Genomic DNA, 23,308 nt, shown 5'->3' with positions numbered 1-23,308 from the left:
TGTCCCCCAAATTTTTCCTCTGTTTTTCTTTTTCTTTTCTTTTTTCCCTTTTTTTCTTTTCTTGTTTTTTTTTTAAACAGCTTGCTGTACATGCCAAAAGGGGCGGAGCCACCAGACAGAAATACAAATTTTTTATTTATTTATTTGTTTATTTATTTATTTTTGTTTTATTTGTTATGCTGAATATGCTTTTTCCTATTAGCTTTAAAATATAGGCATAGAAATAGAAACATGGTAACCAGACATCAGAACTGAATGTATGAAAAAACATGGCTGTAGTTCAGTGACCCCAGATTTCCTAACATGATTTAGAACTGCTTGTGCTGCAGATCCTTGTTTCTCATTAAACCCCCTGTGTTTCCATTGCCTCCAGAAAGTATTCACCCCCCTAGTGGTTATTTCTTTTAGCTATGTTGGACCATCAACTATATCACTATAGTATATTACTGCTGCTGCTTCTGAGGTGAATCTCTACAGAAATCTAATTAGTAAATTATTATAAATTATGAATATTAAATTATTTTTATTTATTAATTACTGTCCTCAGAATTATTTAGAATTATTTAAAAAATTAAATATGTAATATTTTGAATAAGTACATTTTTTACATTTGTATGAATACATATTTTAAAAGTATTAAACAGTGCTTTTTTTGATAAATATTCACCTGCCTCAGTACATGAGTTGCAGCAGTTGCAGTTTTGTCTCAAATTTGTCCCCACACACTTTGCACTTTTATATTTTGGCATTTTCTTCCCTTTCTAAAATTAAATTATCTTCTAAATTAGATGGAGAACACTGGTGGACAGGTAAATCATTAGATTTCAGTTTGGTCTTGGACTTATGTAGTTCTACACAATGTTTTGATCATTCTCATATTGGGATGTAAATGTTTATCCTAGACACAGATTTCTGGCTTGTATTTGCTTGGATTTGGTTCGGTCCATCTTGCTCTCAATGGCAACAAGATTTTTCTTTCATTCAAAATCAGACCTTAGAGCATGATGCTACCACCAGCATTCTTAATGGCAGGAATGACATCCCTCAGGATTTGTGCTGTATTCGGCCCATGATAAACATGTGCATTTTTAATTTTATTTTTCTAGAGTGTAACTTTTCCACGTGATGCAAAAATCTAATTAAGTTGTCTTTATTTGTCACATATAGATTACTGCACAGTATCCTTGGCACAGGGTCAGCCATGGGGCCTTGCTCAAGGGCCCAACAGTGGCAGCTTGCCAGTGCTGAGGCTTGAAACTTGAATCCCGATCTTCCAGTCAATGACTCAGAGCCTTAACCACTGCCCACGTAATTGTAAAGTATTGAAATACTGCAGTACAGGGGGGTGAATACTTTCTGGAGGCACTGGATGTGAATTATTTAGCTGAAAGCAGCTCATCAGACCTGAGACTAGCTACTGGGCTGGAGACAGTGTTCTGTCTGATAGGAAAGAGTTTTCACAGACTTTGTGATTTCTGGTCTGATCAGTGGAATGATATCATAGCTATTAGCTAAAAAAAAAAAAGAAGAAGATTTCTATGGACTGCATTTAATAGAAAATGAATTTCCTGGTTGCAAAACTGCACTATTTGACCAAATAGTACACAGGAAATGATTTATAATCACACTGTAATCCGGTGTCACCCAGATGAAGATGGATTCCCTTTTGAGTCTGGTTCCTCTCAAGGTTTCTTTCTCGCATCAGCTCAGTGAGTTTTTCCTCACCACCGTCACCATAGGGATAAATTTACACCCTGAATTCATAGATTTCTGGAAAGCTGCTTTGTGACAAATCAAATCGAACTGAAGTGAATGGCCATGGACGAAAACAGTGTTTTTGGGCTCAAGTACTTAAGACTCTGGGTCGTTGACTGGCAGATTGGGGGTTCAAGCCGCAGCACTGCCAATTTGCCACTGTTGGGCCCTCGAGCAAGGCCCTTAACCCTCTCTGCTTCAAGGGTGTTGTATCATGGCTGACCCTGTGCTCTGACCCCAACCTCCAAGGCTGAGATATGCAAAGAAAGAATTTCACTGTGCTGTAATGTATATGTGACAAATAAAGGCTATTTCTTGTTCTTTCTGTTTCAAGACTAATTGGCTGATGTATGTATTCATTCTAACATAATTTAAAAAGAGTGCCAAGTTAGTGAGAAGTGGTAACATGGAGAATTACTAGTCCCTAGTACTAGCAGAATTTTTGTGATTGTTGGAGCCAAAAAATTTGAAACTCTTAGATGTGAAAACACATACTGTATGTAATGACTTTCTATCAGAGCTGTACTCCTGTTCCATACACATGAATGGATGGGTTTGGCTGAATGTGTGTTGTGATGTCATACGACACATCTCAACTCAAACCTGAAAGAAATCTACAGTCATTTTGAAAAATTGACTATTCTGAGGAAAAATCTCCTCAGAATATCACAGTTTGCTTGATTGTGCGGTTTTCTATGATTGCAAGATGGTGAAATCCTGGAGGGACTGGAAGTAAAACCAGGTCATATGCCTGAGTATGTAGAAGTCTTAATATGTATTGCGCGCTCTATGTATATGAGGATTAATAAGCATTAAGACATAACTCTAGTCATCATGTTAGCTGCGTAGCAAGACCGATGTTAGCCAGGAATTTTATGAAACTGAATCTTCACAAATTGTACTTGAGTAACCAGGTAGTAGCTCAGGTGTTTAAGGCACTGGGTTGTTGATTGGAGGATCAGGATTCAAGCCCCAGCACTGCCAAGCTGCCACTGCTGGGCCCCTGAGCAAGGCCCTTAACCCTCTCTGCTCCAGGGGAAGCTGCATCATGGCTGCCAGAGTTCGGATATGTGAAGAAAGAATTTCACTGCTGTAGTGTATATGTGACAATAATAAAGTCTTCTTTTTATAGCTTTCTAATTTCCTGTCAATTGACTTAAAATGCTGTAAATGCTAAACACGTGTATGTGTGTGTCTCTAGTCCTCGTCTCTGTGTCTGGCCGGTATCCACGCCGGCGTGGTGTCGAACACACTCGGAGGCCATGTCAGTGTGGTGAGCAGTACAGGCATCCCGCACTACGACAGCACGCTGGCCAACAACGTCACGTCTATAGGGTGAATAACCTGTTTTCCTTCTTTACCTTCCCTTCACTTCCTTACAAGCTTCCTTTTTTACAAGTGGATCTGTATATCACCGGTGAATCGTTTTTACTCCTTTGTCCTTGAGGTCCCTCTACATTATCACTGCACTGACAACTTGATTGATTTTTGTAGTCCAGCCTTCAATCTCCATGTTTATCTCTTTCTGTCTCCAGAGGGAACCTCTCTCCCAGTCTCTTCACCTTTAGAACCAGCGGTAAGTCTGCCTGAGCTATCAAAGCCTGTCCCGGGTCACTTTCATTACTAACCCTACACAATACATCACCCCATTTTTTTTCTTATTTTTTTTGAAATCCTGAATTGCACAGGATCATAGTATGCAAACCAGCTCTCAAACAAACAGCTAAAATGATTTATTGTGTCCTGTAAGCATCCTGACCAACATTTTTAGGTGCATCATTTACAATAAATCTAAATCATTCCGGTCAATCTTTAACCCGATCACATCTCCGACGCTTTAGTAATAAACTGCACGGCGTCTCGCAATTGCAGTACATCACAACATAATGACAATTTGATGTGTTGTCCAGCTGTGCAGCTGTATTAATAACTCCTACTGAGTTAACTGTCTGTTTTTTGTACCGTCGACTGTAACTGACACTGTGTATTCCTCTAGGGAGAGTTTGGGCATATACGCAGTCAGCTCCACAATTACTGGCCTCCCCTGAGAGACTGAAAGCACTGAACCTCGTAGTATTACGTCTAACGAGCTTGGAGACAGTTATGGAGTTATAGAGCGCTTTTTAATCAGACTTTCATTCCTAACTATTTAAGCTTCTTCAGATTCTTAGCATGTGGATCTCTCTCTAGTCACTTCACGATACTGACAACAGTTCAGACACGCCAATCTTTTAGAGCTCTGCATTTTAACAATGGAGTATGCTGCAACATGTACACAACAAAAAATGACAAGAAAAACGATTTTATTCAATAAAAAAAAATCTGCAGATGAACTGAGAATGTTTTGAACTCTTTATATTGACTGACACTTTACTGGAAGCCACGCCCCCTTTCCCCTGTATTCTGACAATAGCAATATTTGTTTTCTCGGATCCTTAAACAAGTACAAAATGAACACAATATTTATTCAGGATAACGCCAAAAATGTTCAGTTTTATAATAACAGGCCTACCGAGTTAACATTTTACAACTAATTTGCATAATAAATGAACAGTGACTGCATACATGGTTTGTTTGCTTTGCTGTCCTGCACTGGACATCAGATCTTCAGTGAAAATGTTGACCATGGAGAACTATTTTCATGCTTTTTCTACAAAGATTATATTGTAAATGTACTTGGGTTTATTTTGCACAACAAAAATAATATAGGAAGTGTCTACATTTTATTATTATTATTATTATTATTATTATTATTATTATTATTAAAACACCTGGCTACAGAGTGCGTCTGCAAAGCCCCGAAAATGAGCTATAATTACATGAAACTTGCAGAGAACATGGAGAACTTGTCTGATTGCACAGTCTGTTAGTAGTAATTAGATTTCATGATTTTGCAATCGCAGAGCTCTACGATATTCTAGTGAAGTTACAATTTTCCTAATTAACTGCAGATTTCATGCAGGTTTGAGCCGAGATGCGTCGCGTGGCATCACAACCCACATTCAACCAAATCCCTCTTCCATTCACGTGTGTGGAACATGAGTACAGCTCTCACAGAAAGTCATTACATACTGTATGTGCCTTCACTGCTAGGAGTTTAAAAGAAGTACTTGTGATTTCCCCAATCCAAGTAGTTTTCTGCAAAAAATAAAAAGCACAAAAGAATTGCAAGATGCATCGCAATTTTTTGAGAAAGAAGCCACAAAATCAAGTATTTTAGGCGGCAATCAACAATCTCAAAGAAATCCTGGATGTACTGAATGAAACAGAGCTGAGAAAATAGTGAGAATAAAAAGAGTAGTGAAATGACCGTGTGAAAGGTGCTGAAGCTCTCCACAGAGCTCAGAGGAGTGGAGGAGGTGTCTGTGGCACAGTTTTACTTTGACACTGAAAATTAAACCTTGATGTTCACTCTCTTGAAATTTGCACGTCGTTAGCGATTTTGCTGCTGGCGTTGGAACAAGCTACTGACACTGACATGAAAGAGAAAGGGAGTGTAAATGGGAGCAACCTTACATTTAAACCCCAGAGACACTGACATAGACAGAGGCAACATAGACTGAGGAGAGTTTTCAATGTAGAAATTTCACCAATTCTTGTAAAAGGTGCCAATAGTTTTAGAGTTGATTGGGAGATTTGAGCCGTCCTGTTTAGATTATATTGTTAACATTTGATCCTCTGTGTTTCTAGGCTGCTATGGTACACTGGGCCTGGAGTCAGGGGTCATCAGCGATTCTCAGATCTCCGTCTCTTCAGTGTGGGAGTGGGGTCGTCACGGCGATAATCCTTCAGTGTGGGCACCTTCAGGAGCACGGCTTAAAAAGCCTGGGTTTCCCTGGGCAGCCGCCGACAGCGACACAAAGCAGTGGATACAAGTGGATCTGAAGAAAAAGAAACGAGTGACAGGTGAGAGATAAGGGTAGAGGGGGTGAATAGGGGTAGAAAGGCAGAAGCTGCATCCCAAATCACATGCTTATGCACTATTCTACCTTTGGGTAATATAAATAGTTGGGTAACGTGTTCACACTGAATCAGATTCCCACAAAAGTAGTACCAGGATGAAAAAATGAGGTGTGAAATGTCGGACACTTTGTGCACTCAACAGGGAAGAGGGGTGGGGCTACCAGGCACTCAAGCTAGCTGGCTACACTCCATTAGATTTCTGGCATTTGGCAGACGCCTTTATCCAGAGTGACTTACAATTTATCTCATTTTATACAGCTGAGCAATTGAGGATTAAGGGCCTTGCTCAGGGATCCAGCAGTGGCAGCTTGGTGGACCTGAGATTCGAACTCACAACCTTCAAACCAGTAGTCCAATGCCTTAACCACAAAACTACCACATTGACTACAGTGGTCTTACAAATGTCTTTTAAGTTAGCTCACCCTGTGTGATTTTTATTTTTTTTAACATTTTAATAGAATTTTGCTAAAGTCAGCATGGGATGTGGTTTAATGGTCAAGGTGTTGGACTACTGCTTGGAAGGTTATGAGTTCGAATCCCAGGTTCAGCAATCTACCACTGCAAGGCCCTTAATCCTCACTTGCTCGGTTGTATAAAATGAGGTAAAATGTAAGTCGCTCTGGATAAGGGCGTCTGCAAAAACCCAGAAATGTAAATGCATTAATACTTTTGACGGATGCTAAGAAACCTGTTTACTTCCTTCTTCAGGAATCATCACCACTGGCTCCACCTTACCCGATTACCAGTCTTATGTGTCTGCCTATCGAGTGCACTACAGCAGCGATGGACAGAACTGGACAGCCTATCAGGAAGCAGGCGCAAATCAAGACAAGGTATATAAATCTGTGTACGCACCGCCATACGTGTGTGGGGTTTTTTTTTTTTTTTAATGTCGTGACTTTACAGACTGTGTGTTTCAGCAAATAGCACTAAGTGCACTCGCTGGTCATTAATAATACATAGGCATCAATTGGCAGAGAGCTTAACGAGGAGCTCATTGATTGGCTGCGTTTAAGTGGAGGGATGTAAACTGTTGTTCTGGCAGTGATGTAATACCGTGCCGACGGGGCCGATAGCATCGAGCGGGCCGAGGGAATAAATGGTAAATCTATTCCGTCTTTTCTGTTTAAATCAACAATACAGATGGCTCAAGTGTGCGGTAACGACAACAAGTCATCGATTGCACCAGTGAAACAATGCCGCTCGGTTCAGTCGACTCGGCTAAAGGGCGAATGTTTGCAATTCAGTGGTCACCCATCACGTGTGTTCATGACAGGTTTTCCAAGGGAATACTAACTACCTTCAGGAAGTACGGAACAACTTCATCCCACCTATCGAAACCCGGTTTATCAGAGTGACTCCCGTGCAGTGGCATCAGAGGATTGCGCTAAAAATGGAGCTGCTCGGCTGTCAGTTATCAGGTAAGACCGATCCATAAGATCGTCGAGTCATGAAACCTCCTGGCTTTATGCTGACCTGCTTTTTTGTTGTTATTGTAATTTAGCAAGCCCACGCAGTCCAGTCCCTCCACCCAAAAAAAAAAACACAGCACCTCCACCGCAGGAGCAGACGACGTACACACCTAACGTCCGAAACACCACCGTGCCTCCTCACTCGCATAACGGTGAGAAGCAGCTACTGATGATTGTGTTGTTTTATAAATTTATACATTTTATGAAATTTGCAATTTGCTTCCCAACTAAAAGCTTGTATAGGTTGGGTTCATGGTGTTATTTCAGTCTGTGAAGAACTGGTGTAAGTGCTGTCATGTTGTGCATTTCTTCCAGAGGTGGCCTTAGTGGCCGTGTTGGTTCCCGTGCTGGTGGTGGTTCTCACAGCTCCGGTGCTGTTGATCGTGTGTGCGTGGCTGTGGAAGAGCAGGTCAGTAAGCCATATATCTCATTTTACTGCAGGGAATAAGGCATTAAAAATGCTAATGAGACTGATAGCAGAGCACAAGGTGCGACGCGATTATATTGCTTTAATCAGATGCCATTAGTTATGACACTCACCAACAAATGACCCACAGTAAATTGCTGACCTGGGAAACTCGATCTATTTTTGCAGCAGCTGTTTTTTTTTTTTTTTTTCGGAAATAATTTGAGAGTTGAGTGCAAAAGTTTGTGCACCCTTAATGTAAGAAATGCAAATCATGGATATATATTTTTTTAAATTAATACACGTAATAAACATAAACCATTGCGTTATGTAAAGATATTGCAGGATACAGTTTGATTATTATTTATAGATAGATTTTAGATAGAATTATAATTTATATAATAAATATATAACAAATAATTAAATAATATACATATTTAATAATTTATTATTATTATTTATAATACAATATTTATCAACTAATAATAATAATTATTATTTATATTATTTATTCTATTTATACACCCCTGCTGTTTCTTTCTGGTACTTTGATACCCAAGTTGGGACACTGACCTAGTCAGGTTTAAACCTGTTTCAAGCTCTTTACACAAGCTGAGTCTGAGTTTGAGAATACAGCCAAAAAAAGTATTGTGGTGATTCTCATCACGTCTCATCAAAGAGCTGAAATCAGAGGAAAAACAATGAGGAAAAGACAAGAAAAGTATGTTGTTAAGAACATGCATGATAACATAGCAAATTGGAGTGATGTTAAATTAACCAATCCGAGCTCAGATGTCCTTTTACGAGTGTACAACAGGGCTTTAGCTAGCAGGTAGAGTATGTGGTGGGATTATGGAAGTGTGACAGGGGAAAAGTGAAGAGCTCGGGTTAGAATTCTGAGCAGCTGCTGATTTGAATTCGACAGCGAATTGCTGTGTTTATTTTACAATACATGTCCAGCTGAGCTACAGGTTTGATTCACTGTTTTTATTCTATTTAAGGAAAAGTCCTGAAGCGACATATGACCTTCCGCATTGGGACCGCACAGGTATTGTACACACTGACTATGCTGGCTGATGTGTCTTTGGGTTATATGATACGATGACACAAAAAAGCAGCGACAAATCTGATTTTGTGTGTGTGTGTCGTAGTGTGGTGGAAGAGCATGAAGCAGCTGTTGCCTTCAAAGCTGGACGGGGAGGAGTGTGTGCGCTACAGCGCTACTGCACGAACTGAGCACCAGAGACCACGGGTAGAACCTGCAGGTATAGAAATACACACACATACACTCACACTCATAGTGTTATTTCTTACACATTCCATGCTCCATAATTTTTACCCTGTCCATAATCCATCTCTCTAGAATATGCTCAGCCTCTGGTAAGCGGTACCATGGCCTCTCTGGGTCAGAGGTCAACATTTAAGCCCGAAGAAGGAGCCGACCCTGAGTACGATGCCCCCTTGACCCCTGAGCAATATCACGCCTATGCTGAACCGCTCCCTGCCTCTGGAACAGAGTACGCCATTCCCATCACGATCGACAGGGCCAATCACATATCAGCAGGCACTCTGCCTTTCCGAGGACAGGGATTAGTAGCCCGAACAGACAGCAACCAATCAGGGAGCTCTGTGTCTATGTACGACACGCCTAAAAGCACATCCGACCAAACCGCACCTACAGACGGCCAAATATATCAGGTGCCTCAGAATTCCCACAGTGCACCGTGCCAGGAAATAGACTGACCAGAACCAGAGCACGGTGCTCAAATCTGATCCGATTCCCAGACTGACCGTCAGAATCTGAAGAGCGTGCATGTGTGGAAGTGCATGTTTGTGCTTGTAGCTGTGTGTGCAAACGTCATAGTCCTGGTCTCCTCTGCATGCCATAGCAGTCCTGTCACTGAATAACGCCAGGAGTGTGTGAGAGAGAGGAGTGAGGCAGTGGGAGACTGTTACACTACTGTTTTAGGTCGTGTCTATCTGTGTGTGTGTATGAATGTTCTCTGATGTTAAACTGTGAGTTCCTGTACATGTTCTTTCATGCTGAGAGGAATCAGTCCCAAAGTCTTACTCATAATGATCTATTTCACAACTTGGTGCATGCTCATGGTGGGTTACACTGTTTCTATTAACCTGTACCAAACGTAAAAGGTCCTCCTTACACTTAAAAAGACCCCTTTTTGCTGCAAAAAATAAGAAAATGTAACGTAACCTAAGCGGTCACCATCAATAGGTTCCTGCTAGGTTGCATGTTCAGCATTAATAACCTGCACAAGCAGGATATTAGCTGGAAAAATGGTACATCAACTTTCTGAAGCGTTTTCTCATCACCATCTATTCAAAAGTATGTTCTTTTTTTCTGCCTCAAAAAAAATCTGTCACTGTTCTGAAAATAAATGTTTTTTTGGGGGTTTTTTTTCATATTACTTTCCTGCTGAGATATGACAGCTATGTGGAGTGCCAAAACCACTAGCAGACCGTGCCTAAAATCTCCAGCGCTCACGGATGCACTGTTGTCATAGATACACTGTTGCCTTGGGGCGCCTTGCTGAATGTGACTCTTTCATGCTGAAGGAACATAAAGTATGCAGTAAAGATGCCACCGTGCTTGCCATTAAGTAAATATACCTTGTTTCGAGGCTTTGTTTACCGATAACGCTAAACAATGACACGCTTTAATTAAACGGTGTAACATCCTAACATTCAACCAAAAAGTTACTTTCAGGATGTACTTTGTGCTCGAGTGTGTGATTTACTGCATGAACATGGGATCGATCAGCAGATCTTCACCTTCACCTTCACTGCAGTTCACTGAGTGTAAAGTGTGTTTTATGGTACTAACATGTCAGTGTTCAGTTCAGAATATTAACCAAAGTGGAAGCTCCATCACTGAGACTTTCAGAGTGCGTGTGTGTGTGAGAGAGTGATCTGTTTCAATGTCTGTTTTAATATCCATGAGTTCTGATGATGTTGATGAGGCTGTTTCTTGTATCTGTCATGTGCACTGTATTCATAATTTCATAATTGTGTGTGTATGTGTGTGTGTCTGCTATTCACTGTAAGTGGGTTCTGAATTACGGTTTGTACTGTAGAATGACTGTAAAGAATGACTGTATAGAAAATCGCAAAGTTTTAATAAAAATATGACTACACATTGTGGTGTCCAACAATATGTACAGTCACATATACATTACTGCACAGGGAAATATCCCATCCTTGAAAGGTTGGGGTCAGAGTGCAAGGTCAGCCATGAGGCAGCGCCCCTGGGGGTTGAGGACCTTGCTGAAAGGCCCAACGGTGGCAGGTTTGTAGTGCTGGGGCTTGAATCCCGATCCTCCAATCAGCAACCCAGAGCCTTAACCACTTGTGCCACCACTCCTTCATGTAGCAGCTGATTTAATATAATCATTATATACTTTATTTTTAAATTCAGGTTTTAAACAATATTTTATTCTCACTGAGCAGTTTATTAGGAACAGCTGTACACCTACACATTCATGCGATTCTCTAATCAGCCAATCATGTGGCAGCACAGCAATGCAGAAAATCACGCAGCTATGATGAGAAGCTTCAGGTAATGTTCACATCAACTATTAGAATGGGGAAAAAATGTGATCTCGGGTGTTTTGACTGGTGCCAGACTGGTGGTCTGGTATTTCTATAACTGCTGATCTATTGGGATTCAGCTCTCTAGAGTTCATTAGAGTTTAATGATGCAATAAAGAAAAAACATTCAGTGAGCAGCAGGTCTGCAGACAGAAATGCCCTGTTGACAAGAGAGGTCAGTGGAAAATGGCCAGACTGGTTAAAGCTGACAGAACTCAATCAGTCTGTATAATTGTGGTGAGCAGAAAAGCATCTCAGAATGCACAACACATTGAAGGTTGAAGTGGATGAGCTACAACAGCTGAAGATCACGTCAGGATCCGTTTCTGTCAGCCAAGAGCAGGAAGCTGAGGCTGCAGTGGGCACTGACTCATCAAAACTGGACAGATGAAGACTGGAAAAACGTAGCCTGGATTTCTACTGAGGCTCACAGATGGTAGGGTCAGAATTTGTTAACAGCAACAAGAATCCATGGATCCAACCTGCCTTGTGTCAGACCAGTACAGGCTGGTGGAGGTGGTGCAATGGTGTGGGGACCAATCAATCATGGCCTGAATGCCACAGACTATCCGAATATTGTTGCTGAACATCTGCATCCCTTCTTGCCCACAATTTCCCATCTTCTACTAGCAACTTCCAGCATGATGATGCACCATGTCACAAAGCAAGTCATCTTAAATTAGTTTCATGAACATGACAATGAGTTCAGTGATCTTCAGTGATTGTCCCAGTCACTGGATCTGAATCCAGTAGATCACCTTGGGGATGTGATAGAACAAGAGATTCATAGCATGAAAGTACAGCTGAAAAATCAGCAGGAATTGTGTGACGAAATCATCTCAACATGAACCAGAATCTCAAAGGAATGTTTCCACCATCTTGTGAAATCAATGCCAGGAGTTATCGAGGCTGTTCTAAGACAAAAGGAGGCTTTACCTAGTATTAGTGTAGTGTTCCTAATAAAGTGCTATGTTTAGCATTAAATAAAATGACCAGTGAACTCAGTTTTTCTTTCTTTTTCGATTGCATCACTAGTATTTTGTTGTCGGTTTACAAATTATAGCTGTGGATTGTAGAAATGTCAACTATCCTGGCATTTTGTCACTACTTAAAAGGAGACTCTGAAGCATGGATCTGACTCATTTATTCAGTAAAACGACATTTAGCAGAAAAATACTACACAAAATGAAACCTCACACACCTTGTGAGCCTGAGCTGAGGTCATGTTTTAGCTGACCTCTACTGGAGAGAAGCAGGAATTAAAGCTGGGCTATGATAAAGTTCTGATATTGAGATTGTGTTATATAACATTGCAGTTTTACAACATCAGCCAGTTTCTCCTAGCAACAGATTGGATATAGTTAAATAATCATTCCCTGGTTACATAGATTTTTAGTGTTTATCACTGATAATGTGATCAACCTGTAAATATCTTATTATCCATCACCATCTGCAGCTCAAATGTATAATCTAGGGGTATTTTGTGGTGAACTTTCCAAATAAATGGACTATGATTAATCATGTATATACTTACTTACTGTATATTCCAGTCTACAATCCAACCATAGCTTAACTCTTTACAATTCGGTATCAACTTTTACTCAATCAGCTCATATCAAGCCACTACATTCTTCCTTTAACGTGGAGAAAATCCTCAGTGCACATAATGCTTGACAGAATAACATCAGGAATAAATATACCCAGGCTTCCTTCATCTTCTCATAATCATCCTCCGTCATTTCCTCATGTCACTCCTCCATGTTCTTGCCGTCTCGGCCCACTTTGACGTACACCACGGTTAGAACGACGCCCACGATGAAGATCAGGCCTCCGCTCACCAGGTAGGCGATGGGCAAGAAGGAATTCTTACCACCGAACCAGGTCAGCGTGGTGAGCACAACTTGCTTCCTGCCGTGGAAGTACTGAACAGGGAAATCTCAGGGAGTTAAAGACCAATGTGTACAGAAAAAAAGAATACAAAAAGAATACGGCATGTTTAATATTTCTCGAAAGAGACGTATAATGATGTAGGGAATGACTTTTACAGTCAGCAGCACTGGCTAAGAGATTGATGATTTATGTAGTGCAGGAGTGTGTTCATATATTTAAGATTATTATTTTTATTCACTGAGAGAATTCACTGCCTGAAGCAAACACCCACATCCTTAATAAAAAAAAAAACTAAACTAAATAAAACAGTATCCTCCTGCCTGACTAATATCTTTCAGTCTCTTGTGCTTCAGAATATCAGACTGCATGTTTGATATATAAGGAATAAAACAGGGTGTATGCTGATTTCGGAAAAAAATAATTGATAAATGTCATGTGTTACTGTGACCAAAGTTATAAAGGTCATTTATTTTCCAATCCCAGACCATCCTTAAGTGTTTTATTCCTCGTATATACAAGAGCAATAGATTGTGGCAAAACTAACAATTTCTGATTGATTAAAGAACAACATTTTTTCTACTGAGTATATTGGTAGGAGAATGTTGGACATGGAGCTGCCAGGCAGGAGGTAAAGAGGAAGGCCAAAGAGGAGGTATATGGATGTAATAAATGAGGATATGAAGCTAGTGGGTGTAAGTGTTGAGGATGCAGAAGATAGGGATAGGTGGAGAGAGACGATTCACTATGGCAACCCCTGAAGGGAAAAGTCGAAAGAAGAAAAAGAAAGAATGACATTTTTTCACAAATAGATTCGTTCCTCTTATCACTTTCACTACAGCATCAAGAAACAGCTATTTCCTCAGCAGCCTCTGTTTTTTATCTTAAAATAAATAAAACTGTCCTGAAAGACAAAGACTTTTCCATGGCAGCTTTAACTCCACCTCATAGGAAGATCTGACACTGGAGACTCCTTCCAAAGGAGTGCATAAATATCTGCTCACGTAAAACAAATCACCATATCAACAGTTAATAACAGATATTTTCATGTGTAAGATGTTATTATAGAAACGCTAACATATGAACACAAGCAGTCAGAGGCAGGTAATGGACATGAAGGATACTGTAGTGGATGAGGACGCTGTAGTTGCCAGCAGGCAGACCCTGTGAGAAGGAAGTGTGAGCGCGGTTGAGAATGCCGTAGAGCTTTTTGAAGTTGGGGAAGGCCGCTTCTCTCATCCACACGATCAGATCGTCATTGATGAAGCCGTTGTTGTTGGGATCAGAAGGGTCCAGGTCATACACCGGCCGCTGCCAGTACAGAGGTTGAGCCGTGCCTGAGACCACATTCAGTTCAGCTTGACTCAGTTTTATTTGTGTAGAGCTTTTAACTACAGATGTTCACACAGAGGCTTTCCAGAAATATATAGAAACTGAAGACATGATAGAACAGAGGCTTATATGAGTGTGTGTGTATGTGTGAGTAAGTGAATGCATGAGAATGTGTGTATGTCTGTATGTGTAAGTTAGTGCATGAGAATATGCGTGTGTGTAAGTGAGTGCATGAGAATATGCGTGTGTGTGTGAGTGCATGAGAATATGTGTGTGTGTGTGTGTGTGTGTGTGAGTGCATGAGAATATGTGTGTGTGTGTGAGTACATGAGAATATGTGTGTGTGTGTGTGTGTGTGTGAATGTGGGGTGTATCTGTGTGTGTGTGTGTGTGTGTGTACATATATATATATATATATATATATATATATATATATATATATATATATATGGAGGGTTGTATGTGAATGTATGTATGTGTGTGTGTGTGTATATATGGAGGGGTGTTTGTGTGTGTGTGTGTGTATATATATATATATATATATATATATATATATATATATATGGAGGGGTGTATGTGAATGTATGTGTGTGTGTGTGTGTGTGTGTATATATGGAGGGGTGTTTGTGTGTGTGTGTGCGTGTTCACTTACCTTGGAAGGTCTGCTGGAGTGTGGAGTTTATTTTAGGATTGTGGAACTTGACGTTTTTGTCTGTGTACCAGGTGATACCCTTCCTGATGAGTGGAACATCTATTTCATTCCCATCAGATGTACGATACCTCAGCGCAAACGAATCTAACATCCAGAACAATCCAGGAAACAAATGTAAACAAATCCGAGCATTAGAAAAGTCTTCAAGCGTGAAGAGAACGATTGCTTTTGTTACACTATAATAATAACAGATATATGAATCACACTCCAGCAGAAGAGCTGCATGAAGAGCTGATTTTGGCTTTAGAGCTAAATTATTCTGAATAAAATTTTCATTAAACATTTAATAACAAACTAATCCACTGAAAATTTTGCTTGGTTTGATTTTAAAGCATTTACAAAAAAAAACCCTCAAATATAGAATGTTCTAGAAACTTTTGAGAGGAAGTCCTTATAAGATGGTGTATGAAATTATACTATTAAACAGTTATAACCTCTGGGTTTGTTGAATAGTTTACATTTCCATTTCCGGCATTTGGCAGACACTCTTATCCAAAGTGACATACAAAAGTGCTTTAAAGTCTCTATCAATGCTCTATCAACACTGATTCAACAGGTCACAGACTTAAGATACCATCAGCTTAAAAACTGAGTTTTCTTCCTTTCTTTAAAAAAAAAAATATATATATATATATATATATATATATATATATATATATATACAACATACAACAATACATAAAACAAAGAGCTAAGTTAAAGTGTTTGAGGAAGAGGTAGGTGTTCATCCAGCATTTGAAGACAGTCAGTGACTCGGCTGTACGGACATCTAGGGGAAGTTCATTCCACACCTCGGTGCCAGAACAGAGAGATAAATACCCTGAGACATGGTAGGACCAGTGGAGCAGTGCTAGTGGATCTGAGGGAGCGATGTCTAGTGTGAGGAGTAATAAGAGCTTTGAGGTAAGATGGTGCTGGTCCACTCTTAGCTTTGTAGGCAAGCGTCAGTGTTTAGAATCTGATGCGTCTAGTTACCGGAAGCCAGTGGAGGGAATGCAGCAGTGGGGTGGTGTGGGAGAACTTAGGCAGGTTAAAAACAAGTATAGTTATGAGTTCTAGTTAGTGAGGATAGTTAAGAGTTCACAGCATAAACAAGGGGGGTTTACCTGTAAGCAGCTCTGACAGGATAATAGATAAGGGCTGTACATAGAACCATAGAAATAGACACCCTTTTTTTTTTCTAAAAGTGTACTGATCTCTCAACCTTTTACTGCTCCCACCATCACTTATCCATCCCATCAGAATAATACAGAATAGTTCTTGCTACTAGGTTGTTTTTCTGACCTGTTGTCAAGGAATCAGCCATGCTGCTGAGAACGTGTGAAAAGGTTATGAATATTCATCATCCTATAATACATTAATAATATAAAAATTGAAGCAGAGAGATGTTGTATCCTGCGAGATGATTGCGTTGATTCATGTTGATTCAGGATTTGTAATAAAGGATTTGTCTTGTTATTTAAAAAAAAAACAGGAAAATTGCAGGGTGATAACAGCCTCACACCACTGCACCATTGATTATTTTACTAGAACAGCACGCTCCGACGTGTTTTCTTCCTCATCCCATGCCTCAAACCAGCACATTGTAACTATCCTAGCGTGATGGATCATCAATTCCTACAAATGAATCTTACCGTTAAACATGCTGTTAGCCACGGCGCCACAGGGGGCGATAGGCACGCCGTTCGTATCATAAGCAAACGGCTCACAGTATGAACTCGGGGCCTGCAGGAAACGAGACAAACGAATCAATCTAATTACTAGCAATAATGGACACGAGAGAAAATGAGAACAAAGGGACAGAGCTGAAAGATGATCAGTGGTGCAAGTGGCTCCATATGGACTTTAAAGAAGAGGACTAATAAGAACAACTCTTTGGATCAAAGCACAATTCCTGACAGAAAGAGGGGGAAAAAAAGCTGTAGGATAAGCAGAGACAGAGACAAACAGAGACAGCGGGACAGTCAGCACCTTCAGGCTATTCTTCCTCCCGACCAGCTGGGCATCATCGCGGGAGTCCATGTACCTGCGCAGGTTCTGGTGGAAATTAATCAGGCCATAGTAGAAGAAGACGTCCCCCTGAGAGACAGACAGCACAAGCACATCAGCTTTGTTTTTCTCTCTGTCTGTTCGACAGGTGTTCGAAAGAACAACAAGAAACAAGAGCGTCCATCAGCCAAAAACCTGGTACACTGTCTTCCAGCCAGCTAACTTCCTCATGATAATTGATGAATCCTCATTGGGATTCCGTAACCGTGGCAGCGAATTGATGAAGCTTGGCGTCAACTAGTTTGAAAGGTGCACACTACTGAGCACAAGATACGCAGCAGGCGAATAATATTAACATGCTAAATTAAACCGCATTGTAAACGTGTAAGCCCTTGTGGCATTTCAGGGCGTAGACAAGGATGAGAATGATAATGGAGCGGGGAATGAGACATGTTCGAATGTTTGCACAGGACAGTGTCTGAAAGGCAAACAGGAAATGATGGGAACACTGTCGTTCAGAGGAAACTCTCACTTTGGAATGGAAAAATGTTTGTGTGGACTCTGTAAAAACAGCGAACAGACGGATGAGCCGTCTCTGTCGGCCCTGAAGCTGATTTGTGTGTGTGTGTGTGTGTATGTGTGTATTTGTCAAATCTATTGCATGTCCTCTCCAAAGAATAATTTTTCAGGAGATTTTATTCTATTTATTTATTATTTCCAGGTTTGGCCTTGGATGGACTTTTGGTGCCACAGTATTGTCATGACTAAAATAAAGAAGCCCCATGATGTAAACTGCCCTGGAAGTGAGCTCTTTTTTGGAAAAAAACAAACAAACAAACAAAAAAAAACATATCTAGATTCAAGTTTGAGATGTACAACGCCATTGATATTAAAGCAACACAAACAACTGATTTATCCAAAAACTTTAGTCAGTGTCTTGCTAGTCATAACACACACACATACATATACACACACACACTTACCAGGAACATCTTTGGGATGTTGAAGTTCACAACACAGACACACATGATGGTGGCGTTGGTGGGATACTTGCGCATCTCTAAGCATTTTTCACAAGAACCAGCCTCTGTGTAATCAACCTAGAACACAACAGTAACAAAACACCATTTATATTAATACGAGTTATACTCTAATCACCTGCCTGGAGCTCCAGACTTCCAGTCCTCACTCTCACTGCTACAAGCTTTCCTATTAGCTTCACCGCAGTCACTGCATAATTAAAAGCAACCCCTGAAAAATAAGCTTTAGATTTCAAAAATAATAAAATATTAAATAGGGATGTGGTAGATTAGTGGTGAAGGTGTTGGACTACTGATCAGAAGGCTGTGAGTTTAAATCCCAGGTCCACCAATCTGCTACTGCTGGGCCCTTGAGCAAGGCCCTTAACCCTCACTTGTATAAAATGTAAAGTCAAATTTCAATTTTATTTTATTTGTCACGTACACAATCACACACAGTACAACATGTAGTGAAATCTTTTTTAGGACTGTAATAAAAATATAACACTAGAATACAAAATATAAGAAATAATTTTTAATAAAAATGTAAAACTAAAATATAAAATATAAGAAATAATTTAAATAAAAATGTCAACTAGAATATAAAATATAAGAAATAATTCAAATAAAAAATGTAAAACTGGAATATAAAACAAGAATAATTTAAATAAAAATGTAAAAACTAGAATAAAAAATACAAGAAATGCAATGTAAATAAAAATGTCAAACTAGAATATAAAAGATAAAAAATAATTTTAATGAAAACGTAAAACTAAAATATAAAATATGAGAAATAATTTACATAAAAATGTAAAATTAGGATATAAAATAAGAAATGCAATTTAAATAAAAAGGTGAAACTGGAATATAAAATAAAAGAAATCATTTAAATAAAAATGTAAAACTGGAATATGAAATATAATAAACACACTAGAAGAAAAAAGAATCTAAAATAAAAAGAATATCAAGGATAAAAAGAATATAAGAATATAATACAAAATATAAAATAGACTATCATTATTCAACATATAAAAATAAAAATAGAATAAAAATAAACAGTAGAATAGAATAGGAATAGAATAAGCAGAATAATTATAGTAAAATGTACAGTGAGATGGGTTGAAGGATGTGGACAGAATATAGAGATTAGTAAGTGCTATGGATTGTTTGCCAATAATTTTTTCCAAAAAAAATTCTTTTTTTTTTTTTATTATTACTACTCCTCACATTCATTTAATCAATCAGTGAATCAAGACCTCTTCACACATCCACCAGGAAAGCCACACCCAAGGACCCTCCATCCACTCTCACACCCTAATACTTCAATACACTCTCTCTTTACACTCCTTCTCTGTGGTCATTACATCCTAAACACCCCCCCCCATTCTCACCTTCCCGTTGTTCCTATAATGAGGCTCCTCATACCCCTGAGGGGGTTTTGCCTTAAGCAGCTCTGACAGGATGCTAGATAAGGGCTGTACATAGAATCATAGAATAAGGGACCCTTTTTTCCCTAAAAATGTACTGATCTCTCAACCTTTTACTGCTTTTTTAATTTATCCACCTGTTTAAAAAATGTCAAGGAATTGACCACATGTATGAAAAGGTTATGAATATTCATCATCCTGTAATACATTAATAATATAAAAGTTGAAGGACAGAGATGTTGAATACTGCGAAATGATTGCGTTGATTCATTCTCAACACTTACAGGACTAATAAAGGATTTGAATTGCAGGGTGATAACAGCCTCACACCACTGCACCATTGATTATTTTCCTAGAACAGCACGCTCCGTCGTGTTTTCGAAAGTGAGTGAATCCTGCCAACAGACCGAAGCAGCTGTTCAGCTAAGCAGTGAAACATTTCGATCTAAGTAGAGAAGGCAAATGTTTAAAAATCTATGATATTAAAGAAGCTGACACCAGATAGTGTGATTATAGTGCAACTGTGTAACCCAGGGATCCCCAAACACCTGCCCCCACATTTGGAGATATATTTTGAAAATTTTATTTTAAATATACACCAATTAGCCATAACATTATGTCCCACTTTTTCTGCCAAAACAGCCCTGACCCATCATGCACTGTGTATTCTGACACCTTTCTATCAGAACCAGCGTTAACTTCTTATATTTGCAATTTGAGCAACAGTAGTTCGTCTGTTGGATCGGATCACACGGGCCAGCCCTCGCTCCCCACGTGCATCAGTGAGTCTTGACCGCCCATGACCCTGTCGCCAGTTCACCACTGTTCCTTCCTTGGACCACTTTTGATAGATATTGACCACTGCAGACCGGGAACACCCCACAAGAGCTGCAGTTTTGGAGATGCTCTGATCCAGTCATCTAGCCATCACAATTTGGCCCTTGTCAAACTCGCTCAAATCCGTATGCTTACCTATTTTTCCTGCTTCTAACACATCAACTTTGAGGATAAAATGTTCACTTGCTGCCTAATATATCCCACCCACTAACAGGTGCCATGATGAGGAGATCATCAGTGTTCTTCACTTCACCTCTCTCTGCTCAGAATGGGTTATATCATATCTATCTTTGGCTTTCAAACTAAAATTTCCCTTAGTTATTAGCATAGCCTAAGTATCTGTTAAATTCACCTACCAGCAGAATACGACATTCAACATAACATGCTGCTGTGAACAAACAGGTGATTTCAATAGCATAGAATATGAAAAAAATGTAATTGTGATGGTAATACTGCTCTTTTAATAGGCCAGAAATCTCTTGAAAATGACTGATAATTTGTCTGTACAGTGCATAACAAAATAATAAACTATTCTAGCATTAGGAGGCATAATAAATATAAAAATCTCCACAATAATACTAGTAGTCACTCCGGCCCATGTCATTTTCTGGTACTGACCGACCCTGCCCCCTATTAAAGAACGGAAAAATGACGTGGCCCTCACAGAATAATGGTCAGGGACCCCTGGTGTATCCGGTAGCTGTTGAACAAATTATGAATAACAAATTATGATATATAATTCAGGATCATTTTTGAATTCATTTCAATTTTAACATAACCATATGTTTTGAGAATGAAGCTTGGGGAGATCAGACTGACTTTGCTGGACATTTCATGGTTTATATAGTTCTGGAATTTCATCATGAACAGAAGTGTATCCATGTGCAAAACATGAGAATTAGATACAACTCGCTTACCTTTTCACAGTAAGGTAAAGATTTCAATTCAATTTATTTGTATAGCTCTTTTAACAATGGACATTATCTCAAAGCAGCTTTAAAGAAGTATAAAAACAGAGAAGGAAAAAATATATATAAAGTTTAAATTAAAGTTACTATTTTATCACTATTAGATCACAGACTACTGAAGTAAAACAAAGCATGGATCCAGCTTCTGAGGTAAAAGTGGAGCTGATGGAAGCAGGTGGTTCATTCTGACTCACATATAATCTTGCACAGCTCAAATCGGTGAAAGGAAAATGACAGAAACTTTTTTTTTGTTTAATTAAAAAAAAAAACACTTGACGACAAATTCCCCATCGAAGCTAGAGCTAAGAGTTAGAAACTAATTATGGAAATGAGTTGAGAGCAGCTTTCGGGAGAAATAATGTGTCATTTGTGTATTCAAGCTTTTCGTACTTTTTGTATCGTCTAAGAGCCGCTTTGCACTCTCTGTGAAGGAGTGTGTGACTGTAGCACAAGAATTTCACTGTACATGCATTAGATGCATGAAGCATGCTTTATGCACATGTTCCACTGAGAAGATCACGACACCCTCCAAGTCGCCCAAATGAGTATGAGGTTCCCTTCTGAGTCTGGTTCCTCTCAAGGTTTCTTCTTCATATCATCTCAGGGAGTTTTTCCTCGCCATCGTCACCTCGGGTTTCTCATTAGGGATAAAATAGTAACTTTATCATTGTCTTTCCTGTGTTTCTATACTACTGTAAAGCTGCTTCGAGACAATGTCCATTGTCTACTGTAGCCTCCTGCTCTTCTTTGACAGGAGTGGATCCTGAACCTGTGGTCAAATTCTGTAGTCTGAACGTTTGGCAAGATGTGCATTCTACACTGTACAACTACACTGACCTATTAGTTCCTCAGGAGCTCTTGGTTGCACAATTCTTCATGACTATAAACTGTTGAAGAACGGACATTATTAACATTTACATCATCTACTGTCCAGTGTCACCCAAAGAGGGTGAGGTTCCCTTCTGAGCCTGGCTCCTTGCAAGGTTTCTTCCTCATATCATCTCAGGGAGTTTTTCCTCACCGTCACCTCGGGCTTCTCATTAGGGATAAAATAGTAACTTTATCATTGTCTTTCCTCTGTTTCTGTACTTCTGTAAAGCTGCTTCGAGACAATGTACATTGCTTAAAGTGCTACACAAAAAAAATAAATAAATAATTGAAGAACAAGCTCTAATCACCTCAGTGACTGCTCAGGAACCCAGAAGTGGACGATTTTCTCAGTTCCTGGTTGTGATATATTTCTGATAGCTTACCTGACACTGTGAATATTTTTGATACACACACACACACATACAGAGAGGAGCTCACCTTCAGCTGCTGTGTGTTCTGGACTGTGATGAGGAGCCAGACGCCCAGCAGCACACACACTATAGAGAGGGAGTAGAAGATCGGCAGCACTGTGTGTGGCGTGAGGGAGGGAGACCACGCAGGCAGCCTTTGTTGTTTAAAGGCTGAGTTATCAGGCCTTCGGGCGAACGGCCCTACTCCTACCTTTACCTTACCCATCAGCACACACAACCTCACACACACACACGGGATAAAGAGTCCAAAATGCTGGATCAAAAAAAAAGAACAAAACAGCTACTTGTGTCTCTTCCTGTATTCCTGTCTAATTCCCCAGAGTCCCTTGCGTGTACGTGAACCTTGGAACCTTTGTTACTTATTAACCACACACACACACACACACACATTCACTTCATATCACAGCAAAATCCCCTGGGTGCCACTACCCCTTTTTTTTTTTTTTTTCCATCATTTTCCCCATTACGAGTGAACCGCTCCTCATTCTTTAAGCCTGCTATAATATATCGTCGTCTGTGTATGTGTATGTGTGTATAGCGTACACACACAGCTGCATGTAAGAGGGTGTTATGTTAATGCAGATTCCCTGCTGTGATTATAAATGCATGGATGTTCGCTCATGATTCTCCTTGT

The 23,308-nt window shown here is 39.6% G+C and overlaps 2 protein-coding genes across 2 annotated transcripts in view; one reads left to right on the top strand and one right to left on the bottom strand.

The window, feature by feature from the left end:
• The window catches only part of dcbld2 (discoidin, CUB and LCCL domain containing 2), a 33,804-nt gene extending 23,056 nt beyond the window's left edge, over window positions 1-10,748 (top strand). The window contains exons 6-15 of the mRNA XM_058392112.1: window positions 2,957-3,090; window positions 3,291-3,331; window positions 5,446-5,661; window positions 6,427-6,551; window positions 6,995-7,139; window positions 7,223-7,342; window positions 7,506-7,599; window positions 8,598-8,644; window positions 8,748-8,861; window positions 8,960-10,748. Coding sequence (XP_058248095.1) covers window positions 2,957-3,090; window positions 3,291-3,331; window positions 5,446-5,661; window positions 6,427-6,551; window positions 6,995-7,139; window positions 7,223-7,342; window positions 7,506-7,599; window positions 8,598-8,644; window positions 8,748-8,861; window positions 8,960-9,339 — 1,416 coding nt within the window. The 3' untranslated portion in view covers window positions 9,340-10,748. The remainder of the gene's footprint in view (window positions 1-2,956; window positions 3,091-3,290; window positions 3,332-5,445; window positions 5,662-6,426; window positions 6,552-6,994; window positions 7,140-7,222; window positions 7,343-7,505; window positions 7,600-8,597; window positions 8,645-8,747; window positions 8,862-8,959) is intronic.
• A 1,574-nt stretch (window positions 10,749-12,322) lies between these two features.
• Window positions 12,323-23,012, bottom strand: tmem30c (transmembrane protein 30C). The gene is made up of 7 exons (XM_058392113.1): window positions 22,682-23,012; window positions 18,106-18,222; window positions 17,105-17,212; window positions 16,768-16,858; window positions 15,074-15,217; window positions 14,214-14,426; window positions 12,323-13,138 (listed from the first exon to the last, which is right to left on the bottom strand). Exons 1-7 carry the CDS (start codon window positions 22,877-22,879, stop codon window positions 12,951-12,953), a joined length of 1,059 nt encoding a protein of 352 aa, XP_058248096.1. The 5' UTR covers window positions 22,880-23,012; the 3' UTR covers window positions 12,323-12,950.
• Between the last annotated feature and the right edge of the window lie 296 nt (window positions 23,013-23,308).

Source organism: Hemibagrus wyckioides, linkage group LG06 (genome assembly GCF_019097595.1).
Source record: "Hemibagrus wyckioides isolate EC202008001 linkage group LG06, SWU_Hwy_1.0, whole genome shotgun sequence".
NCBI lineage: Eukaryota > Metazoa > Chordata > Actinopteri > Siluriformes > Bagridae > Hemibagrus > Hemibagrus wyckioides.
The sequence above is the reverse complement of the archived record's forward strand: the minus strand, read 5'-3'. Positions and strand labels throughout refer to the sequence as shown.